The 22,186-nt window shown below is 37.2% G+C and overlaps 2 protein-coding genes across 14 annotated transcripts in view; one reads left to right on the top strand and one right to left on the bottom strand.

Moving 5' to 3' along the window:
* The window catches only part of FAM149B1 (family with sequence similarity 149 member B1), a 79,240-nt gene extending 71,979 nt beyond the window's left edge, over positions 1-7,261 (bottom strand). For 6 of the 11 annotated variants that reach the window (XM_082715786.1, XM_082715792.1, XM_082715789.1 and 3 more), the window contains exons 1-3: positions 7,003-7,261; positions 2,952-3,056; positions 1,126-1,255 (exon numbers count right to left, since the gene is read on the bottom strand). In XM_082715786.1, coding sequence (XP_082571912.1) covers positions 1,126-1,255; positions 2,952-3,056; positions 7,003-7,049 — 282 coding nt within the window. In that variant the 5' untranslated portion in view covers positions 7,050-7,261. Of the gene's footprint in view, positions 1-1,078; positions 1,256-2,951; positions 3,088-7,002 lie in introns of all 11 variants that reach the window. The other 5 variants (XM_082715791.1, XM_082715793.1, XM_082715796.1 and 2 more) reach the window with 5 other exon arrangements.
* Positions 7,262-7,298: 37 nt separating this feature from the next.
* The window catches only part of ECD (ecdysoneless cell cycle regulator), a 33,756-nt gene continuing 18,868 nt past the window's right edge, over positions 7,299-22,186 (top strand). Inside the window, exons 1-8 of one of the 3 annotated variants that reach the window (XM_082715754.1) lie at positions 7,299-7,602; positions 8,752-8,969; positions 12,349-12,466; positions 15,596-15,683; positions 15,800-15,978; positions 17,682-17,874; positions 18,429-18,557; positions 20,353-20,481. In XM_082715754.1, the coding sequence (XP_082571880.1) occupies positions 8,765-8,969; positions 12,349-12,466; positions 15,596-15,683; positions 15,800-15,978; positions 17,682-17,874; positions 18,429-18,557; positions 20,353-20,481 (1,041 nt within the window). In that variant the 5' untranslated portion in view covers positions 7,299-7,602; positions 8,752-8,764. The remainder of the gene's footprint in view (positions 7,603-8,751; positions 8,970-12,348; positions 12,467-15,595; positions 15,684-15,799; positions 15,979-17,681; positions 17,875-18,428; positions 18,558-20,352; positions 20,482-22,186) is intronic. The other 2 variants (XM_082715753.1, XM_082715755.1) reach the window with 2 other exon arrangements.

Genomic DNA, 22,186 nt, shown 5'->3' with positions numbered 1-22,186 from the left:
CTACTTGTGATCTTGTGATCTCTGTCTGTCAAATAAATAAATAAAATCTTTTTTAAAAAAAGGGAAAGCTCTAATTATATTAGGAATATTATAATAAGTATTTATATATAACTATTCAAATTTGACAGGTATGGAAGTAGTAAAAAAAATATTTATATGGAATAATGGTGAATGGAAAAGCAGACCACAAAATAGGATGCACATATACAACAAAGTAAGGAAAGTGTATATACAACCAAATTCAAATTACTGGAAAATAATTCATGGTGATAATAATAGATTATAACAATTAGCAGACTTCTGTAAAGAAAAACAAGTTGCTGATAACAATATGGTATAAAGTCAGTATTGTGGAAAAGTGCTTACAAAATAAGTGAAAAAACAGAGCATAAGATTGTATGTACACCATGATTACAGCTAGGTCAAATTAATAGAGACTGAAAGAAGACACAGAAATAAAAATATGTATTGCATCAAGGCAATAAATGTGCATAAAATGTGACCTTAAAATCTTCTTTTAAGGTTTTAAGCTTTTAAAAATAATATTTTATAATGGGAGATAGCCATAAATAAGTAAATAAGTAAATAAATAGTCAATCTCTCCTCAACACATAATAAATAATGACTAAATAACATTTTGGGTACATATCTTTAGTCCTTTTTTCTAAAATTCATATAAGCAAAAAATATATGTAAACTCAAAATAGAACCACACTATCCATACTATTTTTAATTCTGCTTTTTTTCATTTAATTATATATCATATTCATTTTCCCAGTCTATAGTGGCTTAATAATCAAGTTCCAAAAACAATTTAAACAACAAGTAACATTAGTGGTGGAGAGACACATCAGTGGACTACACAAAGCAAAAGCAGACCCATGGCCCAGATCCATACTAACCTGCAACTGTTAAGTCAAACATTAAGCATTTCTAAGGATCAACCACTGTATCCATAAAACAAAGTAAATACTGAAAGAGGGTAAAAACCGATAAGAATTATTAAAATGTAAAGAACCAATCTTCATAGAGTGAAGGAATGAAATATACTTGACAGAAGTGACAGATCCTAACTCACAGAATAGTCTCCCAAGCATTCCATCAGACCGGTAACATACAACTCACACCATAGCCCCAGGAGAAGTCTGAGCTGCCTTCTGTAGAGATCCCTGTGCCTGTATAGCTTGGAAAAGCAGATCTTGAATTCCCAGTGTCAGCTGATGTAAAAGGCGATTCTTGTGTGATGTCAGACTCACTAAGTGCACAATTTGGAAGGAAGAGAGAAAACAGAAAAATTGTTATACTTCCTCAAGTTTCTGTAGCAGTAACTACCCAGCAATTTACTAGGTGACAACCATGCATACAAATATATCCACAGAAACAAAAAAAAATGAAGAACTTAACATTTAAGCTCATGGAAAAGTCCTAATTCCTATAGAATTGATGACAGTGATTCTAAATATAGTCATAGTTTACAACAAATACTTTAGCATTCCACTTACAACATCTACCCTTGAAAACGAAAGACATTTCAGAAATATGAACAGTAATGTCTGAACTTGTATGGCACTTTTATAGATGTAATTCCATTTTATCCTCACAACAATCTGGTGATGAAGAACTCAGTTTACCCCCATTTAAAAAAACTTTTAAGTTATATTTATTTAAGTAATCTCTATACCCAATGTGGGGCTCAAACTCATGACCCCAAAATCAAGAGTTGCATGCTCTTCCAACTGTACTAGCCAAACACCCCAATTAACCCCATTTTAAAGACAATCTGAGATTGAGTTCTAGATATTGAAATTAGGTTTTATGACAATAACTTTTCTGTGATACCACACTGCTTCTCAGAACCCTCTTTGAAATTATAGTATGCTGTTTGTTTTTTTTTTTTTTTTTGTTTTTTTTTTGTATGTTTGTTTGTTTTTAAAAGATTTTATTTATTTGACAGAGAGATCACAAGTAGGCAGAGAGATAGGCAGAGAGAGGGGGGAAAAAGGGCTCCCAGCCAAGCAGAGAGCCCAATGTGGGGCTCGATCCCAGGACCCTGAGATCATGACCTGAGCTGAAGGCAGAGGCTTAACCCACTGAGCCACCCAGGTGCCCCACAGTATGCTGTTTCTTAAAATGGTAACTGCAGCTAATACTTATTCATTTACCATATGCCAATCATTGTGCCAAGTTTTACATCATCTCATTTATATTCACAACATCCTTTAAGAAATACAACTATTATAAGTAACTTGCCTGTTGTTACCCAGCTAATAAGTGGTAGAACCAGGATTAAAAATGCTATGTTGGGGCTCCTGGGTGGCTCAGTTGTTAAGCGTCTGCCTTTGGCTCAGCTTATGGTCCCAGGGTCCTGGGATCCAGCTGCACAGAGCTTCCAGCTCAACAGGGAGCCTGCTTCTCCTTCTCCCACTCCCCCTGCTTGTGTTCCCTCCCTCATCGTGTCTCTCTCTATCAAATAAATAAATAAAATCTTTAAAAAAAATAAGATGTTAGAGCTCCTAGGTGGCTCAATTGTTAAGTATCTGCCTTCGGGTCAGGTCGTGATTCCAGGGTGCTGGGATGGAGTCAGGCATCAGGCTCCCTGCAGGGAGCCTGTTTCTCCCTCTCCCCTCCCCCTGCTTGTGTTCCCTCTCTAGCTGCCCCTCTCTCTGTCAAATAAATAAATAAATAAAATCTTTTAAAAAAAAATAATAAAAATCATATGTTAGACTCCTTCTGAGTCTTGGCTTTTAACTATGTAATAATACTACTTTCCAAGGGTTGTAAGTATGATGTTTCCATTAGCTGTTCCAGAATGAAAACTGCATGGTACTGAAAATATGATAAAAGTTCTTGTTTTGTTTCATTAGTACAAGACTAGATATCAAGCCTAAGCCAAAAAACACTTTTGCCATTATCAAGTGTAATAAGCAAATGAGTACACTTTGTGTTATTACCTTTGGGAACTTGTGTCTTTTTCATGGCTTTCATTGGTAGAAGAAATTTCATCTAGCTGCTCTGGAAGAGGATGATGACTAATAGCATGTTTTGTTATTCCTTTCCTGTGAAAGATTTTTTAAAAAGTTATATTTCCTGTAAAGAAAAAATATATACTTTTCAATAACTTGACTACATGTTAGTCACCTACTTCCAGCTGCTCTGTGACCGTACCATACTGTATGGTAGCCCCTAGCAACTAGCAGTTAAAATGTGGTTAGTCAGTGTGGTGAGCACCAGATGTTGTATGGAAGTGTTGAGTCACTATACTCTACACCTGAAACTAATATTACACTGTATTTTAACAAACTGGAATTTATATAAAAACTTTAAATATGTAGTTAGTCAGAAATGAGATGTGTTTTAAGTATAGAACACAGGATTCTGATGTCTCAATTCAAGAATGTATAATAGAACATCAATAATTTTATCTTGATTACATATTAAAATGATAGTATTTTGGATATTCTGGGTTAAAAAATACACTCTTAAAGTTAGTTTCACTGCAAATTTAAATTAAAGTAAGTTATAACCATAAACCTTTTAGAACAGTTAACACAAAATACAGTTATAACACCCAAGGTGAGCGATGATTTGGAGAAACTAGATGCTTCATACACTGCTTATGGAAATGTAAAAAGGTACAGCAACTCTGGAATAGTCTCATAGTTTCTTTTTTTTTTTTTTTAAAGGTTTTTTAAAAATTTTATTTATGAGAGAAAAAGAGAAAGAGAGCATGGGGAAGAACAGAGGGAGAGGGACAAACAGGCTCTGCACTGAGCACAGAGCCCAACATCAAGTTGGATGTGGGGCTTGATCCCAGGACCCTTGAGATCATGACCTGAGCTGAAATTTAACTGACTGAGTAATCAAAGAGCCCCAGTCTCACAGTTTCTAATAAAATGTGTACCAATGTCAGTTTCCTGGCTTTGACACTACACTAGTTACATAAGTTGTGGTCATTGGGAGAAGGTGGGTGGAAGGTTCATGGGATTCTCTGTATGATTTCTGTAATGGTGAGTCTATAATTATTTCAAAATAAAAAGTCAAAAAATTAATTTCATCTGTTTCTACTGTTTTTTAACATGACTACCTGAAAATTTAAAATTCCATATGTGGCTGTATTATATTTCTATTGGACAGAGCTGCTCTAGAGAGTTCAACTTGTACATTGGATTAAACTAAGGGATCAATTATTATATGTTCCAATCTCAATCATCTATAGTAGACTTTCCTCCCCCACAAAATTATGCAATAAAATAAGTTTAGGGAACATGATAAGCTAAACAAAGTACATAGGTCTCTTTAGAGTCTTCAGTTTGCAAATCTCTAATACTCTTACCTCATAGGCAAGGAAAGTGAAGCACAGAGAGATTAAGTAACCTGCTTAAGGTCATGTCTATGAAATGATGGAGCCAGGATTCAATTTCAAGTACTCTGGCTCTGAGGCTTCTCAAAACAAATGAATAATTTGAGATTTTAGTGAATGGAACCATTTTTGTATATAAAGATAAAGCTAAGGGCACAGTAAGCAGAGCTTGTACTTGAAATTATTTCTCAAATGGTGGGGATGGATTTGTGCGGAGCTATTTGTACTTCTCTCATTCAATGGTTCTACAACGAAAAACTTGTCTTTGAGACAGTGGTAGTAAACAGAAATGTGGATTCCAGCTACAAAAAAGAAACACAAGTCTGTCGAAGAAATCTGACCATGAAATGATGATTAGATAATACCAAAGAAATACTAAATTTGATCATAGCATTGTTTTCACGTAAGAAAATACTTAGAGGCACCTGGGTAGCTCAGTTGGTTGGGCATTTGTCTGTTTGCCTTTGGCTCATATTGTGACCCCGGGGTCCTGGAATCTAGCCCTGCATTAAGTCCCACATCAGGCTCCCGGCTCGGCAGAGAGTCTGCTTCTTCCTCTCCCGCTGCCCCTCACCCTGCTCGTGTTCTTTCTCTCACGCAAATAAATAAAATCTAAAAAAAAAGAAAAGAAAATACCTATAATTTTTAGAGATGCACACTAAGGTATACAGGGGTGAAATGGTAAGTGTCTGGGGTTTTGCTTTCTTATTTACAGACGATGAACAGAGAGGCTGAAAAAAGAGAAGATAGATGAAGCAAATATATCAAATTTTTGATAATTGTTGAATGTAGGTGATAGGTGGTTCACTATATTATTCACTATACATGTATATTTGAAATTTATCACTTTTTAAGTGTTAAGCTGTATGTTGAAGATTGCTTTTTTAAAAAACTCTTTTCGGTGGGCCGGTTAGCTCAGCTGGTTAGAACGTGGTGCTAATAAAAAACTCTTTTCAATATTTGTAATTTGGAACTATTAGGGAGAAAACTAAAGTTCCTTCTTCAAAGAAAATTATTCTAACACCTAAAGTAAAAATTGTTTTATTTTACTGTCATTTAGATACATATAATCCCCTTGTGACTTCATTATTCATATCATCCTGACTCCTCTAGAGAATCATCTTTGAAGAGAGTTGCCTTTAGAGAATAGAGAGTATCAATCAAATCAACAATAGAGAACAAGTAATGTAACTATATTGGAGTAATTTTTTCCACAAATGATTTTTTTTTACTCTCAGAATGGTCAGAATAATTATAAAAGCAGATTTTTAGCTAACTCCTGTTCCCTTTACTGGAAAATTACTTTCTTTTTTCTACTTCCTAAAAAGCTTATTATCTGAATTGCCAGGATATCTGTGTAGATATCCTATTATTTAGTAGATAATAAGCTTCTGAAAGGCAAGGAAGGATCACAGATTTTCTTTGTATGGCTACTGTACCAAGTAAAGGTGGGAAAGGACAGGAAATTACCAGTTACTGAGGATCTACGATGTGTCAAGCCCTGTGCCATCACTTTAGATAGGCTTTTAGAGAAAGTCTTAGTCCTATATTACAGAAATGGATGCTCAAATATTTATTAATCTGCTGAAAAGTCACATGACTAGAAAAGAGTCTAGCCAGAAACCCAGATTGACTGAAGATCCCATGCTTGCTATTACCATGTATGGTTAGTATTTACTTTTTAAATATATGGTTGCTAAAATTACATAGCTCCAAGGCAAAAAAAAAAAAAAAAAAAAGTTGGAATTTGAGGATTAAAAAGCCCAAGCTCAAAAACCTATTGGTTATATAACCTTAGGATGTGTAACCTTTCTAATATTCCATGTTCTGAAAAACTGAAAGATAATCATCCCCATCGTACAGAGTTGTTGCAAGGATCAAGATGTGAAAGTCTTTTTGAAAGTATAAGGCATCAACAAATATACAACTTTATCATTACTTGCTAATTACAACACTTCACCAGGGGTGGGAGGTGGGCTTTTAAGCTTAAATATTTGCTCTCTAGAGCAAAAATGATCCTTAAGGATTCTGAAATTTAACCTCAGAGGTGGGGAAGCAGTATACATAACGATTATGACCAAAGCTTCAGGGTCAGACTGACACCAGGTTTGTGTGCTCCACCACTTTCTGCCTGTATCATCTTGGGCATGCAACAATGTTAAATCTGGGACCTTTATTTGTAGAATGTGCAAAATAATAATCCCTATTCTGTATCCTTGCTGAGAGGCTTAAGTGAGCTAATGCATATAATCAGCTTTGCACTGTGCCTGGCACTAGATAAACTGAACTTTTCTCTAGCACTCAGCTATTAGTAACTTCTCGATTTGTCAATGCCCGTTGACAGGCATGAAGCACTGAGGAAACTACAAATGCCGCAGGGGGGCCAGTCCCTAAGTTCAGGAAGTGGAGCCCAGGAGGGCCAAGTCGTAGGACAGCACAAGTGACTCCTTAGCTGGAGATGGAGGCAGACCCGGCAGCATCTGTCAAGTCTGGGAGGCGAGAATTCCAATGAAAATTTTCCTTCCCCCGCCCTGGAAACGGAAAAGTGAGAAGCACTAGTTGGGAAGGGTCCCAACCAGAGCGCCCGAGACCCGCCTCAGCCTCCCCCGGCCCCGGCTAGTTTAGCAGAGCAGACCACTCACAGCTCCAAGCTCTGAGGCACTGCCTTCCGAGTGTATCTGGAGATCATCCTCCTCTTCCTCCTCTGCCGCGGAGGGGGCGGGCACGCCAGGGTGGGGGCCTCCGGACCTGGCCCTCCGGCCGGCTCCGGCCCGGCCCCCTCCCGCCACCTTCCGGCCCCGTCACGCCCCGTCACCTAGACTCCGGACCGCCGCCACTCCCTGCGTCCCCACCCCTGCAGTCCTCGGCCCTCCCTGCTTCCTCGTAGGGGCGGAAGTGACGAATGCACCGGGGCACCCGCGTAATGCTCCCGTGGACGCACAGCAGTGACGCCACCGGGGTTCCGGGGCCGAGCGAGTCTTTCAGAGCTTCCGCTGGCCTCAGGTAGCGGTGAGCCATTTAGACTGACCTTGGGCAAGGCTTTGGCAAGCACCTACTGGCAGCTCCCGACCGGCTCACGCGGTGGGAGGGGCGGTCCAGGAAAGTTCCGCCGCGGAGACTCGTGGGGGAGGCCCGAGAATCGTAAGCGGAATTGGCTTCCCTTTGTCGAATGGAGGGAGGGAGTTTAGTCGGAGTAAAGAGCACCAGACTCCCGCTCAGTCCTCGACTGCGTGGTCGCTTCTGTATGTGCCAGTTTTCTCACTTGTACAGCAAGGAGTTAGCCTGCGTGACCTCAAAGTCCCTTCCAGCTCTGACACAGTTTCTTCATAAAATGTGCTTGGCATTATGGGTTGGGTGGATGGAATTATCTGTCCTTCTGGGTTGAGTAGCCAAGTGATGATTTGGACAGATTGGTTAGAAGATGCAGGTTCCTTTCGACCTCGTTTTATTAGCCCATGAGAAAACCGAGTAAGAATCGAACTCGAATTGTGCCTTAGAATGGACCATCCAGTACAATGCCTCCCTTTCCCAAGCCTCATCTGGCTGCAATAGTAAGCGAGTACTTTTGTTGTAAGGGAAAAACCCTTAGAACCTAGAGATACCTACCGCCTCTTAACATACCGGAGTTATGTACCACCACTACCACCCCCCGAAAAAGGGTTAGTTTTAGAGTTTTAGGACAGCTGCACGATAAAGAACCTTGCACAAATTACTTTGGTGTGACATGATAGGACATGAATGTTTTGTGGTTTGGGGTTCCTCTATGCCCTACAACATTCATAAAAAGAGATTTAAATTCTTCAGAGTGAGGGAGATTGCCCTAAAGAGCTTTTAAATAAAAACAATTTAAACTGGGGGAGAAATTTAGAAGTGAAAGAGTAGCACTCTCATTCTACAGTTGAGGAAAAAGCCCCAGAAAGAGAAATTGATGTGCTCAAAGTGACAAAACTGATTAGTGGCAGAACTGGGACTTTTGATAGTATTTAAACATAAGATGTTACTGTTGTGCTTCTCAAAGTGTGTTTCACACACAAATGTTAGTATGAGGGTAAACTTTTTTTTAATGTATTTTTTTCAAAACGTTTTTATTTTATTCTTGCATGCTATTAGTTAATTTGGGAATGTGATACTCGATTTCCATTTACTGTATTATGTCAGAAGTTCCTTTAATATAATTTCAAGTATGAAAACATAATCTTAAGTATAAAACATCATTACAAGAATATTAAATAGGTGTTACTATTCATACTTGATCAAAGCTAAAAATTAAATGATAGCATCTGGATAACTGAATTTTGGAAAACAATGGAATCATGTCGAATAGTTCAGAGAATTGAATTTTACTTCTACATTATTCTATGTGATTTATATTATTGAAACTTTAAATGTAGTTTTCAAAGAAGAATGGAGGAAAATATGAAGCTTGCTACAGTGGAAGACACTGTGGAGTATCACCTATTCCTGATACCAGATGAACCAAGGGACCCAGAAAAACACAAAGAGATTCTTCAAAAGTATATTGAGAGGATAATGACTCATTTTGCACCTTTGCTGGTCCCCTATATCTGGCAGAATCAGCCTTTCAATCTCAAATATAAACCTGGGAAAGGTAAGGCTCTTTTACTTACTTTGATGTAATGTGTGACTTCTGAGTCTGACAGCAGTGATCTATAATAGTCCATAGTTCGCTCAGTGTTGTAAGAAGATGTATAACCTGAACTTTTTTGATTAGTGATGCTTGCCTATATTTAGTTAGGAATGTAACTTACCAAAAAAAATTTTTTTAAATTAGTTTGATGAAAGCTTTCTAATAGTAATTATTTTGAGAACTAATATATACTCAACATTATTAGACTATGGCTGTTTTTTGGAACTTTACTCTTCTGTGCTATAGTATATCTAGGTACCTATACTAAACAGGTTCAGGCATCTGGCTTTCTTAACCATAGCTTCCATTAGTGATTACTCTGTATTCCTCATTCTTCAGATTCTTTTTTTTTTTTTAAAGATTCCATTCATTTATTTGACAGAGAGAGATCAGAAGTAGGCAGAGGGGCAGGCAGAGAGAGAGGAGGAAGCAGGCTCCCTGCTGAGCAGAGAGCCTGATGTGGGACTCGATCCCAGGACCCTGAGATCATGACCTGAGCCGAAGGCAGAGGCTTTAACCCACTGAGCCACCCAGGTGCCCCACTGTATTCCTCATTCTTGATTATGTGTTCAGTAGGCTGCCTTGTTTGACATAGTTGTGAAACTATGTGGCTCTGCCTGGCTTATAAAGAGAAATAATTGGGCTTATGGCCATTATTTGCTACTCAGAATCATTTTGAAGTTGCTTCACTGCTTCTCTGGGTTGTTCGTGCTTGATCTGTGCCCTCTAGCCAAATATGGCACTTTTTCTTATCATTTCATATAGCTTTAGTAAAATGGGGCACGAATAGGTGACCACAGCTCTTATTCATGCAGGGTCTTCTTTCAGATCAGGAGTCTGGCATCTTTTGATACTGTCAGTCTAGGTCTCAGTGTAGCATTTATCTGTTATCTTTTGGCTGGCAGTTGCCAAATGTGTTCCCTGTTGTTAATTTTATTAAACCCTTATTCACTGAAAGACATGTGATATTTATTGACAAGAACATCATCACATTAGCACAGCACGCTAAAACAAACTCCTTATCTTTTTCCTAGAACATAGTTTTTGCCCAATGTTTTCTTGTCTTGCTTAATGATATTGTTATCTACCTAGTTATTCAGTTTGTTAATAATTCAAAATTACACTTAACTGCTCACTTGACCATGTTCTATCAAGCACTAAGTCCTAGTGTGGTTACTCCTAAGTAAGACCCCTTCTGTGCATTTGTTTGGCTACAATCTAGGCCCTCTTTACCTCTTCATCTGAAAGACCACAGCAGCCACCTGAATAACCTCTGGTTCCTGTATCTGCAGTTCTTCTCTCACACTGATATCAGTGATCTTTTGTAAAACACAAATTTGATCACATCAGTCTTTTGCCCAACATCCTTCACTAATTACCCATTGCTTCTGGATAAAGTTCAAATTGAAGTTTAATATATAAGGTAGATAAAAGTAGACACTAATTGGAGGCTCTCTTAGCTGAAGAAATTTGAGAGATCTGGGGTGCGGAGAAGAGTTGGTTAGGCTGTTCTTCCTACCTTTTTTTTTGCTGTGGCAGCTCTTGGGACACTTCACAGTGTGCTTGTTTGACCTTTAGTCTATTAATGTGGTTGGTTACATTGATTGATTCTCATATGCATTACATTGCATTCCAAGAATAAATTCTACTTGATCATGGTGTATAACCTTTCAGTGTGTTGAATTCAGTTTGCTAGTATTTTGTTGAGGATTTCTGCATCAGTATACCAGGGATATTGGTCATAGTTTTCCTGTATTGTCTTTGTCTGGCTTTAGTATGAGGGTGATGCTGACCTCCTAAAATGGGTTTGGGAGTGTTCCCTCCTCTTAAGTTGTTTTTAAGAGTTTGAAAAGGATTGACGTTAATTCTTTAAATGCTAGTAAAATTCTCTAGTGAGCTTTTCTTTGTTGGGAAGTTTTTAATTATTGATTCAATTTTCTTTTCTAGTAACAAGTCTGTTCAGATTCATATTTCTTTGTGATCCAGTCTTTCTTTTTTTTAAAGATTTTATTTATTTATTTGACAGAGAGAGATCACAAGTGGGCAGAGAGGCAGGCAGAGAGAGAGGGGCGGGAATCAGGCTCCCTGCTAGAGCAGAGAGCCTGACTTAGGGGGGCGGGTGGGGGCTGGAATCCTGACCTGAGTGGAAGGCAGAGGCTTTAACCCCCGGAGGCACCCTGGCGCCCCAGTGATCCAGTCTTGATAGGTTGTGTGTTTCTAGGAATGTACTCATTTCCTCCAGGTTTTTCAGTCGGTTGGTCTACAGTTGTTCATAATGTTCTCTTATAGTCCTTTTTATTTCTGTAGTATAGGTTGTAATGTCGCCTCTTTCATTTCTGAGTTCAGTTACTTACGTCTCCATTTTTTCTTACTGATCTAAGATTTTGTCAACTTTGTAATGTTTCAACAAACCAAATCACTTTTTTTTTCTATTTTTCTATTTTCTGTTTCATTAATCTCTATTCTAATCTTTACTATTTCCTTCTTTCTGCTAGCTTTGGATTAGCTTTTCTTGTTCTCATTCCTTAAGGTTAAAGTTAGGTTGTTGATCTGAGATCTTATAACTATAAACTTCTTAGCACTGCTTTCAGTATGTTACATGTTTGTTTTCATTTGTCTAAAGGTATTTTCGAATTTCCCTTGTAATTTCTTCTTTGATTCATTGGGTTGTTTAAAAGTGTATTAAGTTCTGCATATTTTTGAGTGTTGCACTTGTTTAAGAAACTTCTGCCCCATCTAAATCTAGCTTCCTGGGCGCCTGGGTGGCTCAGTGGGTTAAGCCTCTGCCTTCGGCTCAGGTCATGATCCCGGGGTCCTGGGATCGAGCCCCACATCGGCCTCTCTGCTCAGCAGGGAGCCTGCTTCCTCCTCTCTCTCTGCCTGCCTACTTGTGGTCTCTGTCTGTCAAATAAATAAATAAAATCTTAAAATCAATCAATCAATCAATCAATCTAGCTTCCTGATATCCCTGGAACACTATTATGGTCTGCCATGCTTATATATGTTTGCACATGCTATTCTCTCTTTCTGGAAAACCTACCCCTGTCATTCCTCCAAATGAGCATAGCTCAGATATCACATTATTTATGCTCACATTCCCCTCAGTGCATACATCTCTTCATCTTGTTTTGAGATGGCATGGCAGTTCATCTCCTATTGTCTAGACCCTTGGGTCCTCACAAGCAGGCTTCTTATAGCCTGTTCAGGATTACAACCCCAGCTCCTGTATGGTACCTACAGCATGGTTAGTCAATGTTTGTTTATTTGAATGATTACTTGTATTTTTATGTGCACTGACAAATTTACTTGGTTATATGATTGCTTTTTCTCTTGTTTTTAGGAGATGTTCCTGCTCATATATTTGGCATGACAAAGTTTGGGGATAACATTGAGGATGAATGGTTTATTGTTTATATAGTAAAGCAGATTACAAAGGAATTTCCAGAGTTAGTAGCAAGGTATTAGTTATTTTAATAATCTAAAGGAATTCTCTTGCTGAGACTGACTACATTTTTATCCATTTAGTAAATTTTTTTTTCGGTAATCTGGTGGAGACTGTACAAATTTGAGACATAGATTTTGAAAGTGACTTTGTGTTTTCTACCTTTTCTTTTGTAGTTGTAACTTCCTTTAGTTGAGGAAAAAATTAAAGTACATTGGAGAGCTTAACTTCCAAAATTTTTAAACAAAACCTTCCTATTTTAGTTTTTTAAAAATAATTCTCATTATGAAAGACTAAATACATATAGGATGCCTGGGTGGCTCAGTCAGTTGGGCATCTGCCTTCAGCTCAGGTGGTGATCCCAGGGTCTTAGGATCGAGTTCCATGTCAGGCTCACTGCTCAGTGTGGAGTTTGCTTTTCCCTCTGTCCTTCCCCTGACTCATTTTATCTTTCTCTCTCAAATAAATAAAATCTTAAAAAAAAAAAAAATCTAAATACAGATGGTAGAAAAATCCAAACAATACCAAAAGGTGTACTACAGTTTTAAAAAAATCATAGGAAAAAAAAAAAATCCCATTTGTATGTACATATACATATTTTACAAATTTCTTTACAGTGTCTTCCTCTATTATACCTTAAATGTGTATCTTTTTGAGAAATACAGAAAAATTTAACAAAAAATCAGGGAACAGTTATATTGAAAGCAAAGTAGATAATACTGCATTCTAAATGTATTTAAAATGGGAACTGATAGTTCTCTGTAATTACCAAGTTGTGTCAATAGAGGTTGTTTCACCTAATTTTCCATATATTATGCTCATTTTCCTGTCAGTCCCCAAATTGTATTCTGTTCCCCCAACCTCTTCCCCAGCAAAACAAAAAGAAAAACAACTCTGAAAATATTATTATATCAAAATTTCAAACACGAAAGTAGAGAGAATGCACCTGTATGTACTTGTCACACAGCTTCAACAATTTTGTAATTGGACAATTGACATGGGTCAATTCATGGACATTCTTACTTTATCTATACCTTTCCCCTACCCCCCCATTACATAGCAAGATTATTTTAAAGCAAATCACCAACAGTATGCCATTTGGTCTTTAAATACTTTAAGATGTAAATATAAGAGGTAATGCTTATTTTAAATACTACTGTTATTACACCTGAAAATAATTAGCAATAATTTCCCAATAAATGATAGAATTATAAGGAAACAAACACAGAGATACTCGTTTCTATCTGTACATGCATATTAGGGAGAGAGCAATGCCTTTTGTGTGTGGATTCTGATATTTATTTTATTTTTTAAAGATTTTATTTATTTACTTGAGAGAGAGATGCACACACACACAGAGCATGAGTGGGGGAGGAACAGAGGGAGAGGGAGAAGTAGACTCCCCACTGAGCAGGGAGCCTGATATGGGGCTCCATACTGGGACCCTAGGATCATGATCTGAGCTGAAGGCAGCTGCTGCAGATTCTGATCTGTATATTATGATGGCTCATACCTACACTAGGCCTGTAAAGCCCTTTCAGTAATAAACATTATTGTCCTAGCAGTTTTTTAAACAAATTAGAAAAATGAAGAACTTCCTCTATGTCTCTGACAAGTTAATCTTCCTTAGGTGGGGCTCTAATCGTTTTCTACCCTGGTTTGAAACCTTTCATTTTTTGTGTGTAGAAAACTAAGTTCATTCTCATTGACTCTGCTTACATTTCTTAAAAATTTATTTATTTATTTATTTGAGAGAGAGCACAAGCAGGGGGAGAGGCAGAGGGAGAGAGAGAGAAAGAGAGAAGCAGACGCTCCACTGAGCAGGGATCCTGATGCAGGGCTCGATCCCAGGCCCTGGGATCATGACCTGAGCTGCAGGCAGACACTTAACCAACTGAGCCACCGAGCCGACCTGACTGCTAACATTTAAAGCTCTTCACAAAATGATATAATTGTGCTTTTTTTTTTTTTTTTAAGATTTATTTATTTGAGAGAGAGAAAGAGAGAACGAACAGGAGGGGCAGAGAGAGAGGGAGAGAGAGAATCTCAAGCAGACTCTGTGCTTACAGACTCTGGGAGCCCAACCCAGGAGCCCGATTCAGTTTCACAGCCCTGAGAGCCAAAACCAAGAGCTGGGCACTTAACCGACTGTGCCACCTAAGCACCCCATAACTGTGCATGTCTAGTCTTGTTTTTTACTAATTGTCATTCTCCAGATATCCACCTTAAATAGCCACCTCCATGATTTTGCTTATACTATTCCCTCTCCCAAGAACATCTCTCCTTTCTTCTTATAGCCACCCATTAAAAGGGAAAAAACCTAGAACAGTATATAAACTATGCTACCTTTTGTGTGACAAGAGGAGAAAATAAGAATTTATATTCCTATTAGCTAAATTATGCATAAGCAATCTCTAGAAGGATAAGCAAGAAATAGCAGTGGTTGGAGGGTAAGAAAGAGGCATATAAAGACAAAAGTAGGAAGGAAACTTTTTCATTGTGTAACTTTTTATGTATTTTTTGAAGTATTACCTATTCAAAAATTTAAATTTAGGGGCACCTGGGTGGTTCAGTTCTCATTAAGCAGCTAGCTCTTGATTTTGGCTCAGGTCATGACCTCAGTATCCTGGGATCAAGCCCCACTAGGCACTGGGCCCAGTGGGAGAACTTGCTTCAGGATTCTCTCTCCCTCTGCCCCTCCACCAGCTCACATGCTTGTGCTTTCTCTCTCTAAAGTAAATAAATAAATCATTAAAAAATTAAAATCTTTTAAAAAATTTTAAATTTAAAAAAGTGATAAAAATGAGTCAAAACAAAAGTATCTCTCAAGGTCCGGGTAACTTCCATAAATGCTTTCCTAATCTTGGCACTAGGTGATTTTTTAAATATTTTTCATATTTTTGTCTGGTGTTATTTATATACTTACTTTTTCTCCTTATCATCTCCTCCAAATCCTTCTTCAGTTTTAGAATCTCCTTCAGTACTTCCTTCAGTGTCTTACGTATTATTTGCTTTATTATAATCTATATATAGCATGTAGTAAGGTATTTACTAAAATGAAAGAAAAAATATTAGAATAAATGTGTTTTGATTAGTTGAATATATATGCTTTTTGAATGCATAATTGGAATTTCTTTTGCATTAGGATTGAAGACAATGATGGTGAATTCTTGTTAATAGAAGCTGCTGACTTTCTCCCTAAATGGTTGGATCCTGATAATAGTGCCAATAGGGTAAGTATACCCAAATTTGGAAAATTTACAGAGATGAAATCTTGTTGTAACATTTTCCATATGTACCTAGAGTTTGTCAGTGCCCAGAATAAAAATTAAAATGTCTCATTTTGCAGGTGTTTTTCTTCCATGGAGAACTGTGCATTATTCCTGCTCCAAGGAAACCTGGAGCAGTGCCCTGGTTACCCACCACACCCCCAACAGTCCCTCAAGCATTGAATATAATCTCAACACACCCAGAAGAAATTTTAGCTTCAGAATCTATACGAGCTGCTGTGAATAGGCGCATCAGAGGGTAAGGAAAATATTTTCATTGTTAGTAAAGGAGTCTTTTGATTTAGTGCAGCTCAAGTCTTTCGTTGCATGTAGAATTTCTTTCAGCTAGTTCATTTTCATTTTGTCTTCATCCTTCATGAAAGTGGCTAACAGATTAAACTTATGTTCTGGGGCACCTGGGTGACTTAGTCGGTTAAACATCTGCCCCTGGCTCAGGTCATGATCTCAGGTTCTGGGATTGAGCTGCATGTAGGGCTCCCTGCTCAGTGGAGAACCTGCTTCTGCCTCTCCCCCTGCTTGTGCTTGCTCTCTCTTGCGCTCTCGCTTGCTCTCTCTGTCAAATAAATAAATAAATAAATAAACAAACAAAATCCTTAAAAAAAATAGATACACTTGCATGTTTTAAAGTTAAGGAATAGATACATCTTTTAATTCTCATTCATAGGTGTTAATATTCTAGTCCCAATATTTTTGCATTTATTTACTTAGATACTGTAGCTAAGTATTATCTATATCCATAGATAAAAATTTTGAGACCAGTAGGAATGAAAATCCAAGGGAGCACAATGTACTCTGTGGTTCTTGGGCAGTGGATGGCATTCTTTGACCTATGTGGTACACTTCAGGCTCTATTCACAAGACAGCCTTTACCTAATAACATATTAGTTTGGCCTTTCATATTTGAATACCTATTCAATGTTTAGCACCATTCAGGTTTTAACAATATAAAATCTCTTTTAACTTTGCTCAGTATACTTTGTACCATTGTTTTAGAAGAATTAACTCTGATTATATCCTTGTTCCAAAGAATAGTAGCGTTTTTGTTTTGTCTTTATTGAACAACCTTTTTTTTTTTTTTTAAGAATTTTGTTATTTGGGGCACCTGGGTGGCTCAGTTGGTTGAGCAACTGCATTCAGCTTGGATCATGATCCTGGAGTCCCAGGATCAAGTCCCGCATCCGGCTCCCAGCTCCGCAGGGAGTCTGCTTCTCCCTCTGACCTTCTCACCTCTCATGCTCTCTCTCACTGTTGCTCTCTCAAAAAAATAAATAAAATCTTTTAAAAAAAAAAAGAATTTTGTTATTTATTGTAGACACAGAGAGAGACAGCATGGAGTGGGGGGCATAGAAGGAGAGGGAGGAACAGACTCCCCGATGATAAGGACCCCCATGTGGGGCTCAATCCCAGAACCCTAGGATCATGACCTGAGCCAAAAGCAGATGCTTAACCCAGTGAGCCATCCAGGTGCCCCTACTGAACTACCGTAATTCCTTTTCATTATTTTCCACTTTTTCCTACTTTTTCTCTTTCTCTCTCTTCTTTTCAGCAGTTTTTAGTGTATATGGTAGTTTTAACTTCACCTTCCTTGTCATTGTACCTCTTACTCTTGATGAACTAAGACAATATAAGAGGAAGTAAATAGTAGAAGAATTCTAGATATTTACACATCATGAAATAAAAATGATTATGGGGCACCTGGGTGGCTTGGTCATCGGGCATATGCCTTTGGCTCAGGTTGTGAGCCTAAGGATCAGGATCCAGGGTTCGAGCCCTGCATTGGGCTCCCTGCTCACCGGGAAGCCTGCTTCTCTCCTCTCTCTCCCTTCTCTCTTCCCTGGCTTGTGTTCCCTCTCTCGCTGTCTCTCTGTCAAATAAATTAATAAAATCTTTTAATAAATAAATAAATAAAAATAAATAAAAATGATATGTTGCCTGTCACAGATACCCAGAAAAAATTCAAGCCTCTCTTCATCGTGCACACTGCTTCCTTCCAGCTGGCATTGTAGCAGTGTTAAAGCAGCGCCCCAGATTGGTGGCTGCAGGAGTCCAAGCATTTTACCTACGGGACCCCATTGACCTGAGAGCCTGTCGTGTTTTCAAGACTTTCTTGCCTGAAACACGAATAATGACATCGGTAAGATAGCTCTCTTGGTCATTAAGTTTCTATCACTGGAAAGAGAGTAAAACATTATTCTAATTATGCAGTAGAAAAAACTGGAAATAATTCTATTTCCTCATGGCAAGTTAATATACTTTTTTTCTTTTTTCTTTTCTCCCAACCATGGAGGAAGATTTCAAGAGACTTCATTTCCTATTTTATATCTAAATGTTTCTTAGATAGTTTCTGACCATATTTTTCCTATTTTCTTTTCTTCTTAAGAATAAGACATTTCATTTCTTCCAGAGACTTGAGAATTATTCTTTATCTTCTATCTACCTAAATTGCCATATAATGTAACTAATGAGAAGAATTCCATTAGTGATTACTAAAAAGTAGACAGTAAGGTTGGTTTTGTGGCATGTGAACTGTATCTCAATAAAGCTGTTAATAAAAAATGTTGGCAGTGAATAGGTTAGATCTTTGCATTTCATACGAATACAAACTCATAAATAAAATTATGAACTGTGAAATGATAGTCAAATTTTTACTTTCAGGAAGACTCATGTATTTTGTGTTCCAATGTCCAGGTAACTTTCACTAAATGTCTGTATGCACAGTTGGTACAACAAAGGTTTGTGCCAGACCGGCGGAGTGGATACAAGATGCCTCCTCCATCTCATCCCCAGTATCGAGCCCATGAATTGGGCATGAAGTTGGTAATGAACCATAAAATTTTATATTCTTCCTTTAGGTAAAAGGGCTCTTAATGGAGTAGTGGTACAGCAAAGGAAGTCTAGAAATATACCTTACTTTTGTGAGAATGTAGTAAAATATGGCATCTTAAACAAGACAGAAAAATGGGGTATTCAGTTAATGATAATAGAACAGCTGTGAAGCTGTCTGAAAAATTAAATGTTGATTTCCTCACACCTATCCCAAAATAAATTCCAGGTGGACCAAATACTTAAGAGAGAACATTGAAACCATAAAATCGGAAAGAAAACACAGGAGAATTTTTGATAATCTGAATAGGAAAGACCTTTTTAAGCCTGACTTAAAACTTGAAGCTATTAAAAATAAAAAGACTGATAAATTTGATTATTAAAGATTAAACATTTCTGGGGCACCTGGGTGTCTCAGTCAGTTAAGCATCCAACTATGATTTTAGCTCAGGTCATGATCTCAGGGTTGCTTAAAATTCTCTCTCTTCCTCTCTCTCTCCTTCTACTCCTCCCTCTCCTAAAAAAAAAAAAAAAATTAAGCTTTCCTATGGGTGAAAGAAAAACCCCATAACTAAAGTCAAAAGGTAATAAACCTGAAGAAAGTATTATATTTGCAATTTAAATTACAAAGAGCTAATTTATTTAATATATAGAGAGTTCCTATAAGTCAATATGAAAAAAATACTAATTAACAAAAAATGTTCAGAAACTGAACAGAGTCCACAGGAAAGGAAATGCAAATGATTTTTAATCTAAATGTAAGAAAAATGTTAGCCCTCGCTCATAATAAAAGTAATGCAACTTAAAGCTATAAAACTGTTTTCTATCATTTGGCAAATATCAGAAAGTTTGATAATATATATTGGATTAATGAAAATATATATAGAAGGAGATACTCTCAAACATCATTGATGGGAGTGTGAGTTGATTTAGTGTCTTATAAAAATTTGTGAATATCCATCAGTATATAAATGCACAAACCCTTCTGCTCAGCATTTTTTAACTTCTAGATATTTATCCTCTGTATATTTTAAATGTGTACAAAGATGTATGAGGATACTCATGACAGCATTATTTGTAGCAGTAAAGATTGGAAACCACCTTAATGCCTATTGGTAGGGGAATAGTTAAATTATGGTCTGCCTATGCAGTGAAATGGTTAACTTTGTATGATCATATAAAATGATCTCCAAAGCATATACCTTAGTGAAAAAGCAAGGTTTAGAACAGTATGTTGCCATTTAATGACCAAAGGGATGCAGTAGGATATATAGACACAGACTACACATCTGCTTGAATGCATATATTACTTCTGAAAAGATATGCAAGAAATTGATATTAGTTTTCTCTAGAGTGATCAGGAAATCTCCCTGTCTGACTGACTTTGCCATGCTCACTCATATTTTTTAGTCCAAGGACAATTAAAAATAAGTGATTCCCTTCCTTCCCTTTCCATGTTTAAGACCTTGCTGAACTCATTTATAATTTCTGTTAGACAAGAAACCTTTTAAATGCCTTTTTTTAAGCAAACAAGAGAGTTTAAATTTCTGGTTTTGTAATCAGCAAGAAAAGAAATCTCTTTGAGGAGGACAAGAATGTTTGTATTGTTTGCCTTCCCTTTATAATTTTTAGTAATCTATAGATATTGAAAAACTTGGAAATAGATTTTTCATAAAATTCCAAGTGTTATAAATGTCCATATGCCCATATGTCCAGTCACCTAGATCTTAAGTGTGGCTGAATGGAAAGAAAGTAACTTAATAATGAAAATTCTGTCTATTTCATCTAGGCTCATGGATTTGAGATCTTGTGCTCCAAATTTAGCCCACATTTTTCTGACTCCAAGAAATCCTTCATGACTCCCTCACCACTCTGGGCTGGCTTCCTCGAAAGTCTGAAAAAGAATGATTACTTTAAGGTAGGACTTGCAAAGCACTTGTAAAATTGTACAATCCAGGGAAAATCAAGCTGGTGCATTAGAGTCCTGTGGTCCATATTTAATGTGTAACATGACTATAGAAGTGAGAGTTAAAAAGGACCATTCTAATTCAGTGTTAATGAGGGGGTGGCTATGAACTGTTTTCAGTATTTTAGAAAAACTACTAACATTTATATATATTGTTATTTATACTAACATTTAAGTTGTTTGTATCAGAAGAACAACTTTGGCAAATCATAAGGCAAACATGAAGACACCAAACAGAAAAATGAACAAAGACATAAATTTTAAAAATTACAAAAAGAGGGGTGCCTGGGTGGCTCAGTGGGTTAAGCCTCTGCCTTTGGCTCAGGTCATGATCTCAGGGTCCTGGGATCGAGACCCACATCAGGCTCTCTGCTCAGCAGGGAGCCTTCTTCCCCTCTCTCTCTGCCTGCCTCTCTGCCTACTTGTGATTTCTCTGGCAAATAAATAAATAAAATCTTGAAAAAAATTATGTAAAGAAAACTAGCACATTTTTCTTAAAATACTCACTCTCATAAGTAGCAAGGCTATACGTCTGAATACAATATGTGAAAAAGTATCTGTGTGATATTTAGTGCTATTGAAGGTGTAGTGAAGTTAATACTCCTGTTCACTGCCATAACGTCGCAAATTGATAGAACTTTAACTGGAAAATAAGTTGCTAATGTGTTCCAGAAGCTATAGAAAGGTTCAAAGGTTCAAACTCAGAACTTTAATTTGAATGATGTATTTTAAGGAAACATCCAAGAAGTAGAAAAATTCATTAAGAATATAATGATACAGGAACGGACATTTCTTCAAAGAAGACAGGCCAGTGGCCAACAGATACATGAAAAGATGCTCAACATTACTAATCTTCAGAGAAATGCAAGTCAAAATAGCAGTGACATAACACCTCACATCTCTCAGAATGGCCAAAATCTAAAATATAAGAAAAAACAAGTGTTAAAAATAAAAAAAAAGAAGTGTTGATGAGGATGTGGAGAGAAAGGAACCCTTGTGCACTGTTGGTGGGAATGCAAACTGGTGCAGCCACTATGGAAAACAGTGTGGAATTATATGATCCAGTAATTCCACTACTGGTTATTTACCCAAGAAAATGAAAACACTAGTTCAAAGGGATACATGCATTCCTATGTTTATTGCAGCATTATTTAAAGCCAAGATTATTTATAGCCAAGGGAAGCAACCCAGGTGTCCCATCAAGAGATGGATAGGAAAAGAAGATGTGAAAATATATATATATATGACTCAGCCATAAAAAATGAAATCTTGCTATTTAGAACAACATAGGTGGATCTAGAGGGTAAAATGCTAAGTGAAAAAAGTCAGAGAAAGACAAATACCATATAATTTCACTCATGCGGAATTCAACAAACCAACTGAACAAAGGAAAAAGGCAAAAAATAGACTCTTAACTCTAGAGAGTAAACTGATGGTTACCAGAGGGAAAGTGGGGGGATAGGTGAATTAGGTGAAATAGGGGAATTAAGAGGACACTTACTGTGATGAGCACTGAGTAATATAGAGAATTGTTGAATCACTATATTGTATCACTGAAGCTAATAGAGAACTGTAGGCTAACTGTATTGGAATTAAAATTTTTTAAAACATGGTGATACAAAGACTGTAGCAATATGGAAAGGTGCTTATGATATTG

The sequence above is a fragment of the Mustela nivalis genome (genome assembly GCF_964662115.1).
Source record: "Mustela nivalis genome assembly, chromosome: 2".
Classification (NCBI taxonomy): Eukaryota; Metazoa; Chordata; class Mammalia; order Carnivora; family Mustelidae; genus Mustela; species Mustela nivalis.
The sequence above is the reverse complement of the archived record's forward strand: the minus strand, read 5'-3'. Positions and strand labels throughout refer to the sequence as shown.